This window comes from Passer domesticus, chromosome 9, assembly GCF_036417665.1.
Source record: "Passer domesticus isolate bPasDom1 chromosome 9, bPasDom1.hap1, whole genome shotgun sequence".
Classification (NCBI taxonomy): domain Eukaryota; kingdom Metazoa; phylum Chordata; class Aves; order Passeriformes; family Passeridae; genus Passer; species Passer domesticus.
Window position 1 is genome coordinate 37011711 of NC_087482.1, and position 24541 is coordinate 37036251.

Sequence of the window (24541 nt, forward strand, 5' to 3'; positions counted from 1 at the left end):
GGAAGCATGGGGATTGAGCAGACAGCAGATTAATAGCCTGGCATTTATGGCAGTTTAATAGTAGAGCTGTCACAATAGGAGAGATTTACTAATTGCAGAGTCATTTGCCATGGATTCCCATCAAGCTGCCATTTAAATCGCTGTGCAGTTTTTAAGATGGCTTTTGAAACTAAGGAAGGGGGGAGAAGAGACAACACCCACAGTCTTTATGAAGCTAAATTTAGGAAAGTATTGTGTTTTCACAGAGATGACCAAGTCAATAAGGAAGCAAGGAAGGAGCCAGCAGTGCTCTGAGCCCCAAGGAGCTGGGGAGGAAGGGGGCAGGTATTTATTTCTGAGTCCTGCCATGCAATAAGCAGGTCTTACATCTGGGGACAAGGCTCTGACCTCAAACTAAACCCTGGAGAGTTTTACTTAGGTTTAACCAGTGACCTACTAATACCTCCAACATCTCCCCAGGCATTGAGCTATAGCTCCAACATGTCTTTTTTCAGAATTAGTCAGCACTGGGTTTAGGGACAAAAGAAGAGTAGTAATCTCTTGGGACTGTCAGCAGAGAGGATCAAGTTGGTCCTGACTTCAAAGTGAGCAGTAAGCTCCTAATTCAAACGTTCTCATCACACAGAGTCTCAACCTGAGGCATGCACAGCTATTTTTGTCAGGGCAACCTGGTGACAGCCTGCTGCAGTGCTTTGCATGCCACCCCCATAACTTGGCTCTTCTCCATCGGGTCCCTGAGGCCACCAGTGCCAGGCCAGAGAGTGATTCACAGAGCTGTGAGTCCTACTAGACTCATGACACCAGGTTTGTAGGAAAATTAAACAGGTTGAGAATTTTTTCCAGCTAAATCCTCAAGTGGCAGTTGTTACCTGGTGAAAATACCTCATTCCAGTCAAACCTGATGTTCCTCAGCCTTGACCAGGAAGTTTCCAGCACAGCCTGGAAACCAACCCAAGTGCAAGCAAGAGACCTGTTGAATGGATGATGAATGGAAGATGGTTCTCAATCAGGAAAAAAAGCCTAGGAGCTTTATATACTAGAAGGGCACCCTTACCTTTTGGGAAAGAAAAAGGGTTCTCAGCACTATCAGGGGCAGTTCTGCGTCCAGAGTCCTTTGCCCCACACTCCCACCCTCCCCAGCATCATTCTCTGGACTCATTTTCCCCAGAATAAAAGGGAGCAGCTGCCCTTTGCACCTTAGTCCTTTCACCAGCAGAGGCACAGGACACTACCACCATCACCAGAGTGCCAGAAGAACTTCAGGGCACTCAGGTGGGCTCCACTTCGTGCCACAGGAGAGGTGGAGGAGAAGCTTTTTGGGGGCTCAGGGCAGTGATGCCACCCCATCTCAACCAGCAGCACAAGGGAGGCTGTGCCTTCTCTGTCATACATGTTCTCATAGCTCAGCTGAGAGGCTAGAAAAAAAGGCTGGTTTACTCCTCTTCTCCTTTAGGGAAATAGAGCACTCTTAGCAGTTCAGCCAGGGCTTTGCAGATCATCAACAATTAGCAGCCTACAAGGGTGTACGGTTGAGGCTTTTGTGGCATTTCAATTCTGCTGTCATTTAATAACCACCCATGACTCAGGCTTTCCTCCCACAGGCTGTGGCCCAGCACTCCTGATCTTTTTCATCCATTTGGATCCACTGGTACAGAAGATAAAAATGCATTAAACAAGACTGCTTTGCCATTGCACCTGCAACTAATCTGACACCCCAAGAGCGTGATTTGATCAGGTATTACACCTTGTCCTGGTCTCCAGACTGTTGTTCAAATGCATTCACAGAAAGGATACTGTATTAAGGCAGCATAGAACTCTTCCTATACTTTCTCTGAGGACAGGACAAGGCAGGACCAGCCCCCATCCAGCCCCAGCATCCAGCTCTTGCTGCAGCTGCTTCTAAATGGTTTTGGCCTACCAGGAACACATTTAGACACAGATGAGAAGTGTTACAAGGAGTTTTCTTCTCAGAGGCACAATCAGTTCCCATTTTACATTTAGCAGAGATAAGATGGCTGAAGCATAATTGATTTTATTTTATGAGATGCTATACAATGAGCATCCTTAAACAGAACTCAGTTATAATGAACATACAGTACAAGATGAGTTTTCACTGAGGCAAATGTCATTGCCTAGGGACAAGTTCAGATCTAAGTAACATCAGATTCATTACTCTGCATCTTAGATGAGGCTCTTCAGTCATGTTAAGTCAAACATACCAACGTTTATGTTCCTCATGCATTCCCATCAAGATGAGAACAATGTTTATCACCAGCTCCCTTGCTAATTCAATGTCTTCCACTGTGCCTGTTCCACTTTGGAAAGTCCTTTTCCTTCTGTGTCTTCCTGTCAACTCATCTGTGGTACTTGGGAAATCTCTCCTCAGGCTTTGCAGTGACATTTGGATCAGTGGGAGAAGTTAGGGCCACTTCTCTTTGTTTCTGCCCAGCACACTGAAGAGCCAGCCCAGTGCCCAGGTTTTGGGGTCCTTCTCATGCTGCTCCAGTTTGGAGGCCACAGCTGCCAGCCCAACCACTCCTACATCACCACAGACACCCACTGCTCTGGAGGGGAGCTTTTGCTTGTTCAGACAGGTGCACCCCACCACCCTTGGCCCCAGGATCTAGCTCTGCTCCAGGAGCTGTGGGAACACATCTTCCCACCCCCACTAGTACAGCCCACCCCAAGCACTGCTTTGTCTGCCACCACACACCACCTCTCTATGGACTACATGCCCAAGGAGTTAAGTCACCCAGTGAGCAAGCTGGAGAGCAAACAAAATCAACCACTGAAAGAAGCTTTTTTTTTTTTTTCACCTTTTGAAAATTCTGGGCTCATGTAAGGACAAAAGAGGATTAAAGAAGTGTTTGAACAACATAAGTGAGTGGTGGGGATGCAAATTTGGAAAGTCCCATTGAAAGAAAGTCCCAAGACTGATGAGGCAAAAATTAAGAGGCAAAGAAGAAAAGAAGAAAAATGTAGAAAATTACTAAGTGTAGATGTAGAAAAATGTAGAAAATTACACACGCAAAAACTGAGAGGTTTTTGCAGTGTGCTTTTTCTTTGATGTTAGTTTTAGTTTTCTGCCCCTACTTTCTCCCCAACCCTTCTTCCAAGTCTGAGCTTCAGGCTTGCTTTCCTTGTGCATGGAGCAGGGGAATGAGGGAAGCAAAAAGAGGAGGATGCTCTGGAATCTGTAGAGTCTAAGATGTTCCAGCAACACTCTACTGAGTTCAGCCATCACATATTAATATAAGCTGTGTCTGATCAGAAAGTGAGTAATTAGAACAGCCTGGAAGGTTAATGACGTGCACCACCTACCATCACCTCATTAGAGGATAATCTGTAATCCAGACACCAGTATTGCACCTGCTTAGTGCAGGCTTGCAGAGTGATAGATGGCAGAGCTGCCTCTGAACCCTGACAAAGCTGCACATGGGAGCTGCTCCCCAATCACAGAAGAGATTGCCAGCATGGCTTGGGTGATGGCATGGCTCTGCCTTCAGTTTTACAACTCCAATTTTTCTTTCCAGGAAAGAATTGGAGGAGAGAGCCAAAAATGAAACGCTATTCCCATACCCCAGGAGAAATTCCAGAGAATGTAGAGTTGTCCATTCATCATAACTTTACTGCTGGACTTCGTGGCATCAATGAAACACAGAAAACTGAAGACTGTGTGGAGTCTTACCTAAAAATTGCACAGGTCGCACTTGTATTGATTGCCACACTTCAAACTGTTCAGTAGAGTTGTGCCATGGATTTCAATTTTGATACAAACCAGCGTAAATAACACCCATTAAAGATTTCCTCCTGATAACTCCTTATCCAGAACATCAAGCACAGCACAAAGAAAAAACCCCTCCCCAGTGCAGCAAGTACCTGTGCAGTTAGTACACTACAGGTCAGCTACATTGCAGAAGGATAACACTGCTTCCAAACAGTTCCTCATATTCGAGAAGAGAAGAGAAGAGAAGAGAAGAGAAGAGAAGAGAAGAGAAGAGAAGAGAAGAGAAGAGAAGAGAAGAGAAGAGAAGAGAAGAGAAGAGAAGAGAAGAGAAGAGAAGAGAGAAGGAAAATGTCCAACCCCACGAAGCCTGATAGGCTGGCACTGGTTGTTTCCCACTAAGTTAGCCCACTGCTGAAATGAGGAACTGAGAAACCTGTGTTTCCTTGGCATGGAGACTAAAGCAGCTAAGAGGAAAAGCTGTTGACAAGAAAATGGTTTTGGATTGCACCTTGCAGCTGGGAGGCAAGTAGGAGCAAAGCTGAAGTAAAGCAATCCAGCCCTGCCAGTTGTTTCTCTGCCATGCAGCTCTGAAAATCCTCCAAGTTTAAAGAAAACTGCAAAATCCCTTGAGGAAGAGAAGCTCCCAAGATACAGAAGGGCAAAGGCAGAATGACTCAGCCACTAATTTCCCAAGGACAAGATGTTTCTGCTGTGCTTCAGCTGCCTTTTGAAACTTTGATCTAATTGGACTCTCAGTGTGGGAAGCAGGGACTACCTTCCACCATGGTGCTGCACAGCCCTGGGACTCTGGCTGACCACACCTTTATCTGTGGCGGGGTGAAAACCAGCTGAAGTGAGCAGCACTCTGTCCTGGGGACAGTCTGTAAATCCCCTCATCTTGAGGCTAAGGGCAGCAGACAGCTTGGATGGCATCTCTTACCTCCACAGACCCTTCTTAAGGAGCACTTGGGAGAGTCGATGCCAATCCACGTGTCAGACAGCTGTAGTTGTGCACTGAGAGTGATGGCAGTGCAGGAGGGGAAGGATGACCTGTGGGTTTTCTTCAGACAGACAATATGCTCAGAGACATGAGAGAGCCTTGGGCTATTTCAAATTTTCAGTTTTAAATTACTTCATGGCTCTGATGAACTTGCTTCAGCATCCAGGTTGTGTTTGCAGCCCAGATACTCAGCACAGACTTTGTCTCCAGTCTAGGATCAGGGACCTCAGTGTCTTCTCTGTGGGCACTCAAGTTTTAGATCTGCTCTTGATCAGATGAAGTTAGAACAAAAGTTTCTCCCATCCCAGGATACTCTACAGGGAGGAGAGCGGCTCAGAGGGAGACAATCTCAGCAAGAAGGACTTTCAAAAAGTACCTGCACTGTGTTACACTTCAGTCTCTAGGCAGGATCCCAGAGGGAGTGGCTGAACTTATCCAAGTCATTATTTTGCACTGGAACTGAAAGAGATGCTACAAGATTTTCTCCTCCCATCGCTCTAAATCTAGAATTTATTTAAAAGCCTTAAACTCTGCATTTCTGCATTATCTGAAAGGGCAAAGAGCAACAACCAACAGGTGACCAGGAGGCAGTCTCCCACTGTGATCATTCCAGTTCCTTCCAGGCAATGTCACAAAAGACAGGCTCAAAATGTGCCAATATTATTGGCCTGCTCATTGTCTGCTCAGGAAATGTGTTCATTAGCAATGGCACCTCTACTGTTTTAACTGCAAACAAGACCTGTGATCTGCATTTATGCTATTTGCAGAGTTCAGAGCAATGCTAGTGAAGCTGCCTCTATGCATTATTACCAGCACTGCTCAAGCCACAGCGGAGCTACTAATTAGCAATCAATTGATGTTTTAAATTCTAACATCAATATTAATATGAAGCTTTTATTAACGTCATAGAGAGACCACCCACAAGTGTAGCACAGATACTGCTGACCTTCCAAAGCAGCTAGAGAAGGGTCACAAGAGATATTCCTGTCTCAGCTGTATATCCCCCAGGTGACACTGGTGCTGAAGGGCACGTTCAGAGGGACGGAGCCACATTTGTTCCCATAGCCCAGCAGCTGCTCAGGCTGTCCCCGGTGCCAAGGGCAGGGCCAGCCCCGCTGTCCCGTGCTGGGGCCATGAGCTGGAGGAGCTCTCGAGCCATGAGCCAACTCTGCCCTCTTGCGATGACAGCCAGGCTGCCAACCTCTCCCCAGCCCCGAACATCAGCGGGGGAGAGGGCTCTTCTCCAGAAAATCACCCCATTCGGGCACACGAATTAATTAAATTAAATTTATCATTTATCTATTGAATTTTCCAAGAGACAGAAGCTGCTGGATGACGGTGGGATTTAGCAGATTCCTCAACAGAACAGGAGGCACGCAGGGCAATTCCTTCTCCTCCTCCTCTGTGGGCACATCCCGGACCTCAGGTTTGCTCGGTGCTTTGCCAGAGGGATTTGGCCCCGCGTTTGGCAGTGCCCAGGACTCTGCCTTTGCCTCAGGCTGCAGCACTGCAGGCACACACAGGGCTGCTGTGGGAGCAGGCTGGACATGCACGCAAACTTCTAATATCCTGGGTGTGTATACAGGCTCTTCAGCTCGACTAATCTCTAAAAAAGGCTGGAGAAACCTGTCCCTACCATCATGTCCTCATCCTTCCTTACCGCCCACCAAAGCCAAGCCAGCTCCACAATGTATTCCTGCATGTTCCATCCCAAGGCAGGGGCTGGCTGGAAAATAAAGACAGGAAAGCCATTCATCTCATCACCTGTAAAATCTCCTTTTCCCTTTCAAAAAGAAGTATCAGTCGTTTCAGAGGCTGAGCCTGAGGCTGCAAGGTGGAGCAGCGCTGTGCTCCAGCCTCGCCTGCAATGCCTGGAGCTCCACGAGAGAGCAGCATGTCCCTGCACTTGGACTCCACATCTCCTCTTAAAATGGCTAACGGAGAGCTGCAGGAGGACAACGGGGACAGAAAGCAATGCAGGTTAATATTTTTGTTCTTACACAAACCTACATACAGGGTCCCTTTTCTTCCTGCATGAAAGAAGGTGCTGCTGCAATGCACAGTTGATTTATTTTCTTGCTTTGTTCCTTGTATAAGCTGACCTACCATAGTAAATAACTGCTAGACAATTTAAAAATAAATTATTTTAAAAGCCCAAACAACAAAAACAAACACCACCCCAAAACCAAACAAAACCACCAGATGTCAGGGGGAATTAGGCTTCAGAACAGGTTTCAACCCAGTTACACCAGGCTTTTCAGGATTCACAAGTCAGGTATTGAAGCCAGGAGGGCCTGACTTGGCCATCATAGTAACTTGCTGATAATACAGTCAAGTGCATCAAAAGCACAGGATACCCTTTATCTTCTCCTTTCCCAGCATTCTGACAGAAATGAGATCCTCTTTTGACATTTGCCTTTGCTGCTCCCCTCATGTAAACTCGGCAAGACACAAAATTCATGTGCTAACTTGAATTAAATCTCACAAAGAGTAAAGAAAGAAAAAAAAATATACGTCAATCCCTAAAGCCGGGAGTTTTTGAAGGCACAGAGCAGCCAACAAGAAGGTGATGGGGAGTGGGTTAAGACAGTTCACACAGGCTTTTTGCACCATGGTATTGATAATGTAAGGAATAAGATTACACACAGTTATTTCCAGTTATTCTGAGTTATACATCCAGAACAGCTCAATCAGATCCCTGTGAGGTCAGAACCCATTCATTTTGTGGTCATGGACATACAAAATGCCCTCATGCAGTCACAGCAGCAAAGCTTTTCAGTAGGAAACAGTGGAGTAGGAACTGCACAGTGCCACAGAAGGGAAGAGAACAACACAGCACAAAGCAGGAGCAGCACAGGTTATTTATTGTCAAGATAATACTATCACAAATATTTACTTGGGATATGTTGGAAAATGAACAGTGATACTTTATAAAAGACCTTTCAGCTCTGGTTGAGCACGAAAGTGGAATATAGCAGAAAGCTGCAATGTGTCTGCCTGGGAGCTTGGGGATAACACACAAAATCCCCACCATCCATTGCTGCACCAGCAAAGGAATGTGGTAATACATTTACGTGCCACCAAAATATTTATACACATATATATTCCTACATATGTCTCTCTACAGAAGCTTGTTACATATGTCCCTGTCACATTATGTCACCACTGCCTGTCAGACAAAATGACAAGGAAGGATCTGAGCAAGGGTTTGAAAGTTCTGTCAGGGATGAGGATAATGAGGGATGCCCTCATGAGTGCTATGAGGGAAGAGAAAGGAAATAGCAATATCTCAAGGAAAAAGAAAAGAAAAAAACTAATAAATATCAGAACTTTCCCTTCACAATGTTGTTTCAGAAAGTGTGGAAAAAACCCAAACCCTAGGAAATGACCTGCTACAGGAATTACACTTTAGAGCAGAAAATTATTTCCAGCTAGGATGTTTCCCAGGGCTAACTTGTAGAAAAAACCCCTCTAAGTCTGCAGAGTCCCACACTGTTGGGGCTTGGCCCAGAGTCCTGCTAGGGGTGGCCATAGGGAAGTGTAGGTATTCTCTGAGAAGAGCATTTTGGTCATTGCTCAAATACCTTTTGTCAGCTCCTGTGCTCTGGTAGCTAACACAGAGATGTTTAGTTTGCTTGGTTGGTTTTTTCTGTGATGTTCACTAACCACACCCAGTTGTGTAAGTGCTCCCCCCTGCATTTCCCCCCTCCCAGACATACCAGGCATAGATGGAGCAAGAACACAGAGTGACAGATGATGACTTGCTGGCTGCTCCAGCCCTAAAGATACACACACACACTGGGTAGAGCTGCTCCATGAATTAGCAGTGAATCTCAATCTGTCAAATTCAATGAATGCTGATTGATATAACCTTTTAATTAATTGATTTTTTCAGGAAAAATAAAGAAAAATTATAACATAGCCCAAACTGACAAGGGTTGATGTGGACTGGGGGTCAGCTTCCCCTGTTCCCTCACTCCCAAAGTCTTTCATCTACATTTTCTGATTTCAACCACAGGAGTTTAAAAAATCCAGTAAACCCAACTGTACCATCTCATTCCATCAAAACTTCTCTCCCACAGTAGCCAGTTGGAAGGCTGGTTGATGCTTACAGGAAAGTCTTACAGATCAAATCACACCAAACCTGCTTAGACACGCCTGCTGTCCAAAAGCCTTGTCTGGATAGCTCCTGATTAGCTCCAAGTCCAGCACAGGTCAACAGCAGATGAAAGGCAGGCATTTAGCAAGCACCAAACTGCTACAAGACTGCACTCCCCAGCTTCTTACCCAGCCCTGTACTTGCACCTGCCTTGCTCCAAGCTCCTTACCTGCATCCCAGAAATCTGGATGTCAGCAGATCAAGGGCAACAGTGTTGTCCCATATTGGACATGCTACATCTTTCTTCCTATGACACACAAGCTCAGCTTGTTCCACATCTTTAAGGCACTAATAATAATAATAATAATAATAATAATAATAATAATAATAATAATAATAATAGAGTGGTTAACATTCCCAGGATCCTGTTGGTCACCCTGCAGCCACTGAACACACACACACACACGCCAGCATCAGCGCCCAACACCGAGCACTGAGCAGACAAGTTGCTCTTGGTAGCCATGTCACTTCTCTTCCTGGGGGACAGGAATGAAAACCACAGCAGTGCAATAGCTTAACCCCAGTCAGTCCAGAGCCAGCATTAGCACAAGTCAGCAGAGAAATCACGATCACAGCATCTTACACGATTTTTGTTTCCCTACTAACAACAGCCTAATGGAAAATTCCAGTAATATTTAAGGATTCCCCTTACCTACATACTCTAACTCTGATGTCCAAGTAGAAATAGGGAACACAAAAATCCATGAAGGAATCCCTTTATGACTTAAAAAAGATAAGAACTGCAGAGATTTTCAAAGAAAATTCTGTTCCTGCAGAGGCCCACAATCTCAATGAGAGCCAGGCACACATTGTGGCTGTGTATGGGTGCTCCAGGAGTGTTTCCCTCATTAGGGAGATCACAGTCTCCCATGGGCTTTGGTATTCTCCAGAGCACATTCCTCTGGAGGATCCCTCTCCTGGATAGTGGCAGCACACCACACTTTAATCCCTGTAATGCAAAGATCAGGTCTAAAAGCCTGAAGATTTCTGACCTGCCCAGGCAATGTGTACATGGAGTTGAACTAGTGTGTGACACAGGTGCCAGAAAGTCGACTCACTCACAGCCCTGCAACTCCACCACAAAGAATAAACCACAGGCACAGAGGCAGCAAGGGCTGCTGGCAGGACGTGGGAGGTTTGCTACGAGAGCACACAAAAGTACATTGATCTTCTACCACAGTGTTATTTAGGAGGTGTTTGGGAAATCGAAGGTCCATAGGAAAGGGTAAGTTGTAATTAGCTGGATAACAGAAAGCAGTATGTAGTAATTACCTGGATAATGTGCTCATACACAGAGCTTAGGAACAAAGAAGCAAAGGATGAAGTTGCAATTGTCAGAAAATATGGGGAGAAGAAAAAAAATTTAAAATGTATCACTGCACTTTGGCCAGATGCTTCAGGAAGTAAAAAGACTCTTAATTCCTACAGATTTTCAAAGTAAAAAGTTTGCTGTCTTTAGGGGATCCAGATTTGGATGAACTGGGTTACTAAATGCAATTTCTATTGTATATCACTGCTGCATATTTGGATACTGTGGCTTCTTGACAGTACAAAATTTTCTCAATATGCAATGTAAAAAAGACTTAGAAAACTACAAATAAACCTTCTGCTGAGGCTCAGCAACACAGTATCTGTTAGAACAGTGACCCAAGCCTCTGATCTCCCTGTCAATACAAACTTCTCTGATACTCACAAGGAAACATCTCCCTAGCCCTATCCCTGCCTCCCACCCCAGAGGATGGGGATGACTGCAGTCCCTGCTGCAGCAGTGCTCTGTCCCCAGCCAATTCTTCTGTCAGGAAGAGGATGGGAACATGGAAAGCCTGCAAAATTTAAGTAGTAAAACATCCAGATGAAAAGCTTATTCAGTACATTAAAACATAATCGTGGGCAGTTAGGAAGTTAAAGCATATGGATCATAATTTTAGATCTCTAGAAAGCAGAGCAGTGGGTTTGGCTTTCAGCACAGCACATGGCTGCTGTCCATAAGGAGGACAGCACATACACCTTTATAGAAGGACAGAGGAACATCTTTAGGTATTTGGCAGGGGCAACTACTGCCAGTTATTTTGTTAAAACCTGCATAGTTTACGTCACCTGTAAGTGCAATTCTTAAGGTTGTTTTCCTCAGCCTTAAGAACAGCAGGAATCAAATGCTTAAAAGAAAACAGAAAGAGCAACAGAAAACAGCCCACTGCCACAGCAGACTGCTCACCACTGCACTGACTCATGCAGGGATTAGATACCAGGAGCAGTCTGCAACCCTAGTCAGGCAGAACACAAAGTCCAGCTGTTCCAGGAAAAAATAAAGGCAAATAAAATAATTACTTCTCAGGGATGACTCAAGTTCTCCCAACAAGCACCCACCTCACCAACCATTTGGTCACTTCAGAAGAAGCCAGCGTGCCATCCTGGCCACAGCACACCACCATCCCCAAACTGCTCCAGCTGTGCCCAAGGAGACAGCTTCCCACTCTGTTTTCCCATAAAGTATCAGCTTCTGCAGCATGCTAAATTTTCCTGTGCTGCTCTTTCAAAGCATCTAATCAAGACCATCACACTTCTGATACCCTCAGTCACCAACAAACAAGGCTTAAACCCACTTCTTTTAACAGGCAAGCCCCAGATCTGGTAATAGGAACAAGCCTCCAAAGGCAATCAGCCTTGTAATTAAAAGCCCATAAATGGGGAAGGGGACAGACATGCCACCTCTTTTTCCCCATCCCATCTCAAGCCCAGGAACACAGAGGCAGACAGGGGATCGTTGAAGTTGTGTTCAGTTATTGAAATATCAGCTGCAAGATCTGCAGATGAGCTTAATCACAGACCTCAGACATGCATCTCACAACCCACCCTGAGATTTTAATCAAAGCAAAACAAATGATGAAAGGTTAATTAAGCCACAAAACAAATGAAGAGTCCAGTTAGCAGTACAATTACCTCGGAGTGCCCTCCACCAGAGGAAGGTCTGCAAGAAGTGCATGCTCTTTTTCCTCAGTCCCGGAGGAGGTGGCAGCATTAGCAGGACCAGGGCTGTTCCACAGCTCGCTCACAACCACTCCAGCATCCCCAACCTCCTTCCAGCCCCAGCCCTGCCTCGGACCAGCCTGCGCAAAGTGCACCTGGTCTGCTCTGCTAATCACTGAGGGGGAGTCCGGGACTTCTCTCTCTCAAGCTCTCTCCCTCTCCAAATAAGCAATTAGCATGAATAATTACAGCACTGATAATAATACCCAGCCACCTTTGAGCAAGAGGGAAAAGACTGTAATTAACTCTTTCTCAGGGATCAGAGGAAGTTGAAATAGCACGAGCCTAATTATCTTCTTCTGGGACGCCTCCTGGCTACCGAGAAGCTCTGGAATGTGTGGGAGGCAGGGGTCAAGTAACATCCTTTTGGAAATCTTTCCATCCAACCCAATTTCACGTGTCTGCTACCCAAGTGATCATTAGATGTGCAAATGTACACAACGGGGAAGAACCCACATTTTCCCTGCACTGTGCTAATCGGCAAGGGGCTGTCCATTCCGAGACTGCCTGCAGCGTTATCCCACGATCAGTCTTTGGCCACTGAGGACTTCGGAGCAGTTCCCTCCTGGGGGATACATTGTGGTTATGTGTGGCTCCTTCCATGCACAAATCAGAGCCACACCAGCTCTCAGGAGACCTGACCCCAGGCTGGAGAGAGCATCGATGGCCAGACAGGCTCCCACTATAAACTCAGCACAAAGGCAGTCCCACCCCAGAGTTCTCCTCCTGCCCCATCCCCCGGGTCACAGAGCTAGGGGAAAACACATCAATGATGCAGGTAAGGGCTCCAGATCAGCTCAGCAGGGAAACTGGACTGAGCACATTTAAAATGGCCTTGCATAGAACTGGCTTTGCCCCCTTCCCAAAGCCTCTCCTGGCAGGCAGGTGGGACATGCACACGTGCATGTGCTGCTCCCAGCTCCTTCCAAGAAGAAAAACACTCCATGCAGCACCCCAAAGGAGTTCTGGTGAGTTCAGAGGCTAAAACAATAAATGGTGGCCTCTGCAGTAACTGTCCCAAATTGCCCAAGGCTCTGAAAGGATGCATGGGTTAAATGCTGTAACATACCCTCTTCATGTTACTAAAAATGTGATAAATCAAGTAATTATACAATCCTGTTGTGCTTTATTGCTGCTGTGGTATCTGGAGATGTTATTAGAGTGCTGCAGAAGAGCAGCTGCCCTCCAAACACTCCAGTTTCTTACAAAAAGAGCACAGGTTTTGTTAACATCTCCTCTTGTACTCCATTGACCTGAATTATTTAAGAGTGGAAAAATTAACGTGTTTATGAACCCTTATCACTAGCCTTAGAAAAACTGCTGGAATGTTTATGTCTCTAAGCATTTAAGCATTAATTTTCATATTATGAAGATTCCACATCATTGTTTTATTTATGAAGTCAAGGTGCTCAGGGCACTGCAGAATATAATCAAGCACATTAAAAAAACAACATAATATAAATAAAATAGTTTCAGTAATTTAATGGTATTTCCGTTATTTAATGATTTTGTGAGACTTTACCAAGGTGTTGTATATAATATGCATTTTAACTTTCCTTACTTCCTCTACTCTTTTACTACAGAAATACCTTCTATTTTGCTCATTTCTTGAAAACTGAGAAAGTAAACATATTCCTATAGACTGCCTGAATCCCATAAGTTATTATGTATATTAGTTTCCTGTAACATGAATTGTTGCATGAGCACTAAGAAGACTAAGCAGTGGAATAAATTGAAACCTATATATTAAGATCCAGACCCTGAAATGGTAATTATTAGTAAATAACACAATCAATATGGCTCAATGGTTATGATACTGCAGTTTTAAAATGCTGGTTTGTTGTGAAAAATCTGTATCTGGTGTACCCATACTTACAGTGTGACCCAATGTAATTTCAAGAGTTGGTTAAATTTGAAAAAGAATGCACATTTAGGGCTTGACTTTTAATTTTACTATGACCTAATTGCCAGGGCAGCCAGTCCAGCCGCTGCTCTGGATTCATTCCAGCTTATGTGTAACCCTCAGAATCTCTGACCCAGCAGGCTATTAATGTGCTATTAATGGACACTGGAGGTGGAGGCACACACAGGGATTCTCCCATTGGAAATGTCTTTCCTGGAAGCTGGATGTGCCCCCAGGGACAGGGAGGGCCTCGGTGACACTGCCCAACACAATGGTGACAATCCCCATCATGCTGTGGTGGGAGCTCACAGGGATGCACTGCTGCAGGAGCTCCCACCCTGACACAGCACCTGGGAGCTGCCTGAGGTCTTGGATCTGCTCAGGGAAGTGCTGTGATCTGGGCATTGGGCAGAGGACAGGAGAACCCACAGCTCTGCACTGGCAGCCCCGAGGAGGGATTTGCACAGATCTACAGCAAAGTACAGACTTGGGAGGCCAAGTGAAATATGCCCAATGCATCTGTAAGGGAGGACAAATTCCAAAATTATAACCTATGGGGGAGCTGCAGCACAGACACTCGGAGACAGCAAATTGGTCTGCAAGCAGGAGCCTCAGCTTTTTAAACAGGGGGACATTAGAGGACTGGGGCTGTGCAGAGGTCTGGGGCTTTGTGGCTCCATCATTTGGCTCCAAGTCTTAAAGATGCTCTTTGATCCACAATTTTTGGTTACTACTGATCTCCCTAAACAGGAGTGAGTGTTGCAGCCTGTTGTAGTCTGCTCTACACACTCGTGTACCAGCTGCCTTCAGGTGTTACATTGCTAAAATTTCCAATGCTTTCAATTAACACGTAGCAAAGCCATTAGTCATGTTGTCTTTCTGACAAATAATTGCTCTCCCTGGCTCTCTTCCACATTATTGTGAGTTTCCATTTAATTTATGGGCCCTAATAAAACATAAAGAAACCAAGACTAATGCTTCATCAGTTTCTTAGGCTTTTCCAACATCTTTGGTGGGGAGGGGAGCTGCCACTTCACTGTTTTATGGCTCTCAGGGAAGAGTGGCTCATCTAGAAGCAGACAGGGAGTTTGCAGCATGGCAAAGGACAAACTCACACCCTCTGAGTTACATCTGGAGCATCTGCAGGGTGGGAACAAGATCCAGCCCCTGCTGCACTGGGATGTGCCTGCCTGCCCCTGGGCTGAGCCTCCCACGCATCCCATGGCTGTGCAAGGCACTTGCCACAGAGGCATGAGATGAAAGGAAAAGGATGCAAACATCAGAGGAAGGGGAGAGGCTGTGGCATAAAGAAAACACAGCTAATTCCTCGGTAATTATTCAGACCCCAGGCTTTGCCTTATCCAGCAGCTTCACGCAGGAAGCACAGCCAGGGCCAGCTGGGGAAGGAAGAAGGTGCTTTCCAGCACTGGGGGTTCCTGCTAGCCCTGCACTGGCCACCAGTTGCACATGATCCATGGCCTTGATGCCCTCGAGGACAGGTTCAGGTGTTCCAAGCTCTCAGCTCACCCATTTTGAAACACAACCCCAGTAACAAGGACAGCACCCACTGGGCCCAAATTCACCCTATGCCTGTCCACACACATCCAGTGTGTGATCACAGACCAGCACACTCAGGGTCACCCCACACCTGCCCCATAATGGGCACAAGCCCCCGCCTCGTGCTGAGACCTGACAAACTTCTTTGCACAAATGACCAGAGACAGCAAATCAAGGCAATGAGCAACACCCCCAAAAACAAAAGGCTGAAGAAGCAACGCTTGGGTGATTACAAAAACTTGAACTGAAAGCTGTTCAAAAGGCATCCAAAAGAGAAAGGGAAGAAGGCTGCTGAGGCTGACTCCCCAAATAAATTCTCCCTGCTGACAAGTTCATCTCCAATTTGCAATTCTTGTGTCTGGCTGCACACGGAGTCAATGCCAGCCCTGTCTGATGTCTCCCCTTGCACAAGTACCTGCTGGAGTGAGAGGCCATTCTTGGAGGAACAGAGCACCCAGGGCAGCTGTCCCATGGTCCCCACTGCCCAGTGCAGGAGCTGGGAGTGATGGCCACCCGTGGGCTGAGCCCCAGTCCTTTCCCTACAGTGCCACAGGATGCACAGCAGCTCCGGAGCTGCCAGGCTCTTTAAGTGCTGCAGCCTGGACAGCCTTGCTCTGAGCTTCAGGGTGGTGTGAGAGGCTTGAAGGGAAAAGCAAAGAACTGCAAATCTCAGCAGAAATGGGGGTTGTGCTATTATACCCCAGTACCAAGGGAGAAGACTAAATAATTAATCACAAAAGCAACTGAGTGTTAACGAGCCACACAGGATCAAACTGCATGGAAGATGCAAAGGCCCCCCAACCCTCTTCAGTGAGCTGACAAGTTTCATTTTAATAACTTCACTACCAAAGCTGAGAGGATATGCCACAAATAAATAAATGTATCCCAATATCCCCCTTGGGCTTCTGCTGGGGATCATCTTGACACCTTTGCCACCAAAGGAGCCAGTTTGGAGTATGCTTTACAGGGGGGAGTCCTGAGAGAGAAAAATCTCCCTGGCTTTGGGTGCAGAGGCCTTCTGCACATGCAACCCCACTCCCTCTGCAGCTTTAAGGAAAGGGAGGATATGCATTTTGAGTAGGAAAAGCAAACATAATGCTGCTTCAGTGCCATTCCTAAATAGCAGAGTCTGACTGTGCAGAACTGAGCAGCAGCATCCAGGAGCTTTCAGGGATAGCACAAGACAGGAAGGGAAATACATGGACATGCCACTCTTGGGTGCTCTGTCTTGTCAGCCATACTGAGCACAGACCATAGAATCATTGAAATTGTGTATTATCCTGCACACAGAACATCCCTGTGCAGACCTAAGGGCTATCATATACTACTAATACCAGGACACAACTAGTAAACCACAATTTAGACAGTACCAGCATTAAATCTCTTTCCTTCCCAGCCCATCACTCCAGACCCAGCACACACCTCTGTTACTGCAGCTTGTGATGGAGATCTTAAGTACCAACATTTGCATCACAGTCCCTTGCATCAGGCTTTCTCCATCCTGCAGAGAGAAAGGGTTGTGCCAAAGAGGGTGAAAGACCATGTGGATTCCATTGTGCCAACAGCTACAGCAAAATGAAATCCAAATAATTGTATATTCTGCTTAAACAGCACCATGGCTTCCAAAAGAGCTTTGAGATGTTAAACTGATAGGCAGGTCATGGACAGGGTTCTGCAATCCATCACTCAGATGCTACAAGCTGACAGGAAATAAGGATCCTGCTTAATGGCCCAGAAGGAATATATAGAATTTAGGGGTATTCACACATTCAGTGCAGCACACATACACACATCACCTTCAGGGATCCTCCACAGGAGCTTGTTCTTGTTCTAATATCTTTGTCCTGTAAAATCTGAATTAGCTGATTCCCAGGCAGCTGAGCATTGGAAGACAATTCAAATAAGACAGTGTGGTGAGCTTTTCTACAGCTTCTGTGTGATTGGAGGGCACCCAGCCTAATGAAAAGACCCATGTGCTGATCTCAGAATGATGCTTCTGACAATTCCCTGTCATAAAACACAAAGTCTTCTCTCCTCCACCATGATATCAACATCACAACTCTGATTAAATTAAGGAAAGTCATAATCTAAAACAATATGCACACTTAGTGCCTTTCCAATATCCATATGTAAACCTATGGGCATCAAAAGAACTTTAATCCTGTGTATTTTATCTGAAAAACACGATAGACTATGGAATTACTTCCTCTGCCTGCATCTCTTACTGGGACTGGAAGGGAACAGAGTGAATTTTGTAGGCTTGCCCATCAAGGCATGCCCACAACACACCAGCAGGGTCAAGAGTTCCAGGGACAAGAGCCCCACTAACATCAGGATGCAGCAGGACACATTTGCAATTATAAAGGCCAGTCTCGTAGCACAGGTGGGGGCAGAGAACTGAGACTTGGTCAGCAGTTCAGAATTTACTGAGGCACACTGGCTTGGGGAGGCTTTGCTGCAGCACTTTAATGATACATGGGCTGAATATTCTGCATTTCTGTGCATAAAACCTCACTCAGCTGGAATGAGGTTGTGTCCCTTGCGGGACATCATTTACATCAAAATCTCCCCCACTCCTCAGCAGGACTTTCATGTCCCCCCAGCTTCTCGAAGGCAGAGGCATGTCTGTGTGTGGGGATAGAAATGTCGTTTTTAAACATTCATTGAGCTGGAAGTGTGGAAGATGCCAGCATACGAAGGGTTCAACTGATGTGTAAATGCAGCTCTTTGAAAAGAAGGAATTGAACACCAAAACTGGTTCAGTGCAGCTAAATTGGTCCCCTAAGGGCCAGTGGTAACAGAAACCTTCAGCCCAAATAAGAACAAGTGAAATATTCAGCAAACAGCATTTGATGCTTATGTGCAGGAGAAAAAAAAAGCGGTGCAACTGTTGGAAAAAGAAAATATCATGTTACCCCAAGTTACATTAAAAGTAGCAGATAAAGGGTTTTTGGGAAAATGCTCTGGGTGTGGCAGAGTTCTGGCAACCCCCATGTCCCAAGACCATGGATGAAGTGAGCAATGGAGGTTGTGCCACTGGTTCCAGCACAACACCCCACTGCTCCCTCCAGGCACTCCAGCCCTAAACCCCATTCCCTGTGGCAGTGGTGGGGAGACAGCACAGGCCTGAAATGGGTCCCAAGGAATGAACACAGAGGATATCCAGGCTCTGAGCCATGTATGAGTAGGACATGCATGAACAAACTTCCTTCTGTGACACAAGGCTGTCTCTGGAGACCTTCAGCTTTGATGGCATTTAAAGGCTGATGATATCCTCCTGCCCTTGGGCTGAACTTCACCTGGTGCTAGGAGCAGGAACAGGACCCAGCTCTTGTTTGGTCACTGGGTGTGTCCCCATGGACTGGGAGCATGAGCCCAACATGCAGTTGATTCATTTGCATTAACCAATATCCAAGTAATTATCCAAGTAATATGGATATGCTGAAGGGTCAGGGCTTGAGCAGGTTTACTTCACCCCCTGAGGTTCCCAAAATCAGGGTGCACCTGCCAGTGAGACTTTAACCATCAGAATATTCTCCTGTGCTGCTGGCAACCTGGAATCAGCCTGCTCCACTGTGCCAAAAGATAGCACCTTAGCCAGCCAGACAGACAGACAGACAGACAAAGCCTGAACTTGCTCAACAAGAGCTCAGTTCTTGACTGCTTTTCAATAAAAATATATCAGAAACACCGTAATCATTTTAATTTCTCTGTGAGGGATGCCAGAATTGCTTTTTTTTTGTTCAAATCAGTCTGTTTTATCCCCTCTCTATATTTCTTCCTGTTTTCTTCCCAGAAAGGAATGTATAAATGTGGGTACTCCAGTGCCTGAATTTCTTGAGTCACTTTAATTATCTATTATTATGCTCATTGCTTGAAGACAAAACTGTAAGCAATAGCTCTTTCCAGGGCAGGAAGGGAGTTCATCAGAAAACATGACAATAGATTCAAAGAAAGAAAATGCATAAGAAATGAACTGCTCAGGGAAGCAATGCTTGCTTTACAGGTGCAACACAGACAGCATATTATTATCACTTGAATTCCTTGCTTTCTGAAAACTGCTCATCTTTATGACCATTCACCTACATATCATAGAAACAAAAAGGAGTTATTTTTTCCTGCTTTACCAATCAAGGATGATTTTGTGAAAGAAAGACCTTGCCAATACCTCTGGGATGTAAGACCACAGGTATTGTTAATATATGGCAAGAGCAGCTGGTAAACTAACTGGACATTATTTTATTTTCCAGTGGGATTACTGAACAGATATTGGAAAACACTATGCTTACCCTCGGAGCCCTCACTTAAAGGCAGAGGAAGAATTATTTCAGGAAGAGAGACCCATGTTATTGAATTCATATATCTGTGCTTTTCCTGTTGCACTGGCAGTGAATCCAAGTGGGGAAGTATTTTTTTGTCTTGCAAAACCAGAACTTCGTTTGTCATTTCTATGATGATGCAGAAGCTGTGCATGCCACAGCTGATAACCTAAAATAACCTGAGATGTCAATTCCAACTGCAGATCTAAATCAGGCACATGAGGGATGTGAGCTGGAATCCCTCTGCTCATATGAATATCTTGACCACCCAGTCATTACCTATTTCTCATGAAAATGTCTCCTTCTTTTTATTCAGACTGTGGTTACAAAGTTCATCCTGGACTGTTGGAATTTCTAATGGCAGGTACATCAAAACTGCAGATCTCATGCATCTGTGAGTTCCGACTCTCCCTTTTGATTAAAAGAATCCTAACTACCTTCATTTCTTAGACCACTTATATTGCAATAGAGCTGGGAAAAAATTAGTTGGACAGACTCTGCCTTCCTCACTGCCAGAGGTATCAGCTACATTCATAATTTCCCAAACTTTTAAATATATGCAAATGTATTTTAAGCAAAACAAAATATAAACAAGCAGAGAGGGAAGGGGGGAAAACCCCAAGAGTAATGTGCAAAGCCTTGAAGTGAAAAAGGCTGATATTTCTCCTTGGTTACATGCCAGCTGAGAAAAGGCAACATCTTCTCAGAGACAGCACCGAGCCTCTGCTAACTTCATATTTCATCTGAGGTACCTTGGTGAAAATTATGTTCATACCAAAATACCTCAGCAACTGTTGGTTTGTAATCATTTTTATTCTCTAATTGGCATTTGGCCCCAGTGCAATGCATGCTGATCTCTCCAAGCAGCACAGACACAGCAACAGCATGAACAACCCACTGCAGGATTCTGGACCAATGCCCAAATTCATTTTCTGCTCAGGTCTGTTTTCTCAGTGGAAAAAAGTGTGTGTATGAGGAGAAAACATTATCTCATGACTGTTCTGCTACACTCCAATGCACTCAGATGAGAAGGGGCATATAGGTTGCAAAGACAAACCATTTATTTTAAAAGGCACTTTGTTTCCTTTTGGTTTGTGTTTCCTGAAATATATTGTAAAAAATGAAACACAGACATAAGTCTTGAGGATTGATATATCATGTGGCAATTCTGTAAAGAGCACAACCCTTCCCTTGTGCCCTCCCCACAGTCAGTCATCAAGCCCTGAATTACACACTGCTGTTGATTTCCATGGCTTTGTATGATTAATCTGGCTGTACTCTGTAAAGCAAAAAGAGCAATTGGAACAAAGAGGAAAGGAAATCACTCACAAAAAAACTAGGTTACAATAACCCTCAGGAGCTGAGTGAAACCGAGAAGAGGAGAAGAGTTCAGCACTAGGCTGCCAGTCTGGCCAAGGACACAACCCTAACTCCAGCATGTCAGACCCAGTGAGCCTCAAATGCACAACACAGCACATTTAGAAGAAAGCTTTTATAGACCCATATTAAAAGAAAGCAATGGATTTTTTTCCCAAGGACTTAGACCCTAGGAGGAGGCACACAGTGCTATTTTTTTTGCTCTGAGTACAGTGAGGTGTAAGTAGCTCATGCAACACAGCAAAAAGTGAACAGAGGAATCCTGTTCAGACCACCTCCCAACACATTCTGCAATGAGACAGATCACTCCTTTTAACTGAGCTAAATGAGCCAGCACAGCATATCCAGGAGGGAATAGAAAGCTGGGGAAGCACTTCTTGTTATTAGCTAACAGTTGCATTAGGAGAACAGCTGGTGGCCACCAGATTTGTTGAAAGTAATTGAAAAATTACTGTAATTTCAGCCTACAGCAAAAGTCAGTGTTGTTTAGTTTCTGTTTGTATCTGTAACTCAGAAACATCTTCTTTGGACAGACTACAAATATACAAAATGAAAATACAGACCTTTTACCTTGCCAATATGTGGCCTTGTTATCATCTCAGGACCCCACCAGAATCAGAATGCTGAAACTTCACATCACATTATTTTTGTCCTCTTACTCTTCTGGAAAGCATTGTTAAAATATTTTGCTAGTTAATAAATTAATTTCATTTCATTTTGTCCATTACTGTTCAAAGTAATTCCTTCAAAGTATGAAATAAAAACCTACTTCCTTACCAGGTATTTACATTGAGACAGGATGGAAAGCTGTCCTGGGGTGACTTTATGATGCTGAATGGTATCCCCATTCATCTGTTTAGCCCAGAAATAAGTTTTGCACCTTTAAAAGCAGATCTGAGAGTGAAAGGGGGAGAAGGAGAAGTGGTGGAATGCCTGAGGCAGCTGTATCCAAAAGCATAGAGACAAGAGCTTCAGCTTTCTCTGTGTTTCTCAGACTGTTGTCTGCAGCACAGACAGCGGGACAGAGCACTCATTTGCTTTTTAATTTTTAGCTAGTTGAGGTAGAGAAGTTCCCTAGACTGTGGCTTTTCTTTTTCTTGGAACTGATCAGCCCTGCTCTGGACTGAAACCCAGAAGAGCACTGGGGGCTCACACCTGTGGCCCACTGGGGCCAGGACGTGGCATTTGCAGCATTTCCAGACAAGGGACTGAGCGAGCTGAGCTACAGCCCATGACAAGGACTTGGTGAATTTGCCATCTCTTCAGAACAGCAAGGGGTTTTATTGTTTAATGTTATCCAAATTTTTATGCTTGTGAATACTTTGCTTGTTAAATAAGCAGTTTTATCCACTTTTCTGCAAGGAAATCTTTTCCCAAACCAGCAGGAGGAGAAGCTGCTTGAATCTGCTTTCTAGAGGAACCCTTTTGGAAGTTTCTTCCCAAATTTGCCCTAAACCAGGACAAGCCCTAAACTTAAATCTGCCAGCAAATATAAAAAATATACCATATTGGTAGCATCAGTCTGTAGATAACTTCAGTTCCTGCCTTTCTAGCACTTTTAAAGAATATACTTTTGTAGATTATTACAGAAGAAAGAGGTTAAAGAAAAATATTCATTTCTACTGATATGGGACTATAATTTTGGCTTGTTCCCAGTGTCACACTGGAGGCACAGATCAGCCTGGTGGAGTTTGATTTTAAGACTTCCAGAAGAGAAAGCATTACACAGAATTTACTGAGGGTGCCCATGGGATGATTTTAGACTTTCAATTCTGTCAAATTTAGGTAGATTTTTACAATTAAAAGGAAAGTACTTACTGCCACACTGAGAGAACAGAGGAGCTAATACAATCTCCTTGACATGGCCCTGAGGCACAGGAGCAGATTGGCCTCCAGACAGACCCACTGCAGATTCCCTGTCAGCTCCAAAATAAATGAAGAATTGTGATTTGGCACATCCCCATGAGTATGCAAAGTCAGACGTCTGTACACGAGGGAAGAAATGCTATGGAAAAAAAGTTGTACAGGTGCAGGGGAATAGGAAATCAAGGTATTTCCTCACCTGTTTTAAATGCTGCCTGCCAAGCTGCTTTGTATTATTCACTGATTTAGAAGACTGTGACAAAAACATCCCACAGCTGTATGTAAGGAATGGAGTCAAGAGGAAATAGCTCAATGACAAATAGGGAAAACAACTTCCTTTAGATCCTTGGTTTTAACATCCAAATCCTCTCTGGTGGCACACACACAATGCAAAAAAAGAAACTTCAGGTACACCTTATAAGCGGCAAGATGGTAATTCTGAAATAATATTTTTAAATCTTGTTTCTATTGACTCTGAACTCACTATATCTTGCAACTTCAGTGAACTGGGTTTTGTTTATAAAGCAGCTAAATAGCAACTATCAAATCACAGTACCCTGTGCATTTGCATTTCCTTCACTCACACTCTGCACAGAGACCAGTGGTGACCTCATGGACCTTCTGCAGCTTTCCAAATTCAAGGCCTGGTTTTCCTCTCTATGACAAAGCAGATTAAATGTCATCTGAGTTATGGACTGTCTGAGCTTGCAAGCCAGAGATGCAAATCAGCAGCACTTCCCAGCCTCAGGGGCTGCCCCATGTCACTGTGACATGTCCTTGTGCCAGGGGGTACATGGGACACAGGGAGATGGGTGATGCCCTGCAGCCAGTGGGAAAATCCATCCACATAAACAAGCCTTGATCAATAATTGGCACCTGCTGTTGCCATCCTCAACTTTTCTCCAGGCAGAGAGCTGGAGTAGTTGTCACAAAGGAAACAAATGCCCAGTAAAACCACCTGCACAACAAATGGTTAACCACAGTAACATAAAGGGAAAGTATGGGACAGAGTCTCTAGCTTCTGTGTTTAGCTCTAATAACACCCCCAAAACCCACACAGTTTTATATGCAAAACAGAAAGAATGGATGGATACACACAAAGAGCACAAGGATTTCACCCCTTCTGATTTTTGCAGGGTCAAAAATCAGGGCTCAGATTTTCCAAACAACTCCAGAAGGAGCCTGGGACTCCCTGTGCAGCACAGCAAAAGGCCAGTACAACTGCTCTTGTGTCATATATCCACAGCAAGCAGGGTTGTCTTTCATTCCTGTTCCAACAGGTGGGATCTGGGCAGGATTTGCACACAGGATTCCAACACATGCTGTATCCATCGAGCAGGAAGGGTTAATGCCCCTCAGACACACTGTTTTGCACATTGGCTTCCCTGCAAGGATTTATCATCTGCCTCTGGGCTGCTAGGGGCTTTTTTCATTCAATTACCCCCTAAGAGATCTATATCCTCTCAGCTACTGGAGCCTGGAGGAAGATGAGGGATGAGCTAGGGCTGAAGGAACCACACAGTGCTCAGAGCTGGTGACAGTCACCCGGGATGCTAGAGCACCAGGCTGAAAAATGGGCTTCATTTGGAGATATAAATAAAACATGCCC

At 44.9% G+C, this 24541-nt stretch overlaps 1 protein-coding gene and 1 long non-coding RNA gene across 7 annotated transcripts in view; both read right to left on the reverse strand.

The window, feature by feature from the left end:
• GRIP2 (glutamate receptor interacting protein 2) overlaps positions 1 to 24541 on the reverse strand; it is a 262009-nt gene that overhangs the window by 95235 nt on the left and 142233 nt on the right. Inside the window, exon 1 of one of the 6 annotated variants that reach the window (XM_064432758.1) lies at positions 11827 to 11948. The exons of the other annotated variants lie outside the window; for them this stretch is intronic. Within the exon in view, the coding sequence (XP_064288828.1) occupies positions 11827 to 11905 (79 nt within the window). The 5' untranslated portion in view covers positions 11906 to 11948. Of the gene's footprint in view, positions 1 to 11826; positions 11949 to 24541 lie in introns of those variants that run through there. 6 annotated transcript variants of the gene reach the window in all.
• Positions 21633 to 22989, reverse strand: LOC135308309 (uncharacterized). Its single transcript, XR_010368804.1, has 3 exons — positions 22888 to 22989; positions 21847 to 21963; positions 21633 to 21732 (listed from the first exon to the last, which is right to left on the reverse strand). It is a non-coding gene; the product is annotated as an uncharacterized LOC135308309 (long non-coding RNA).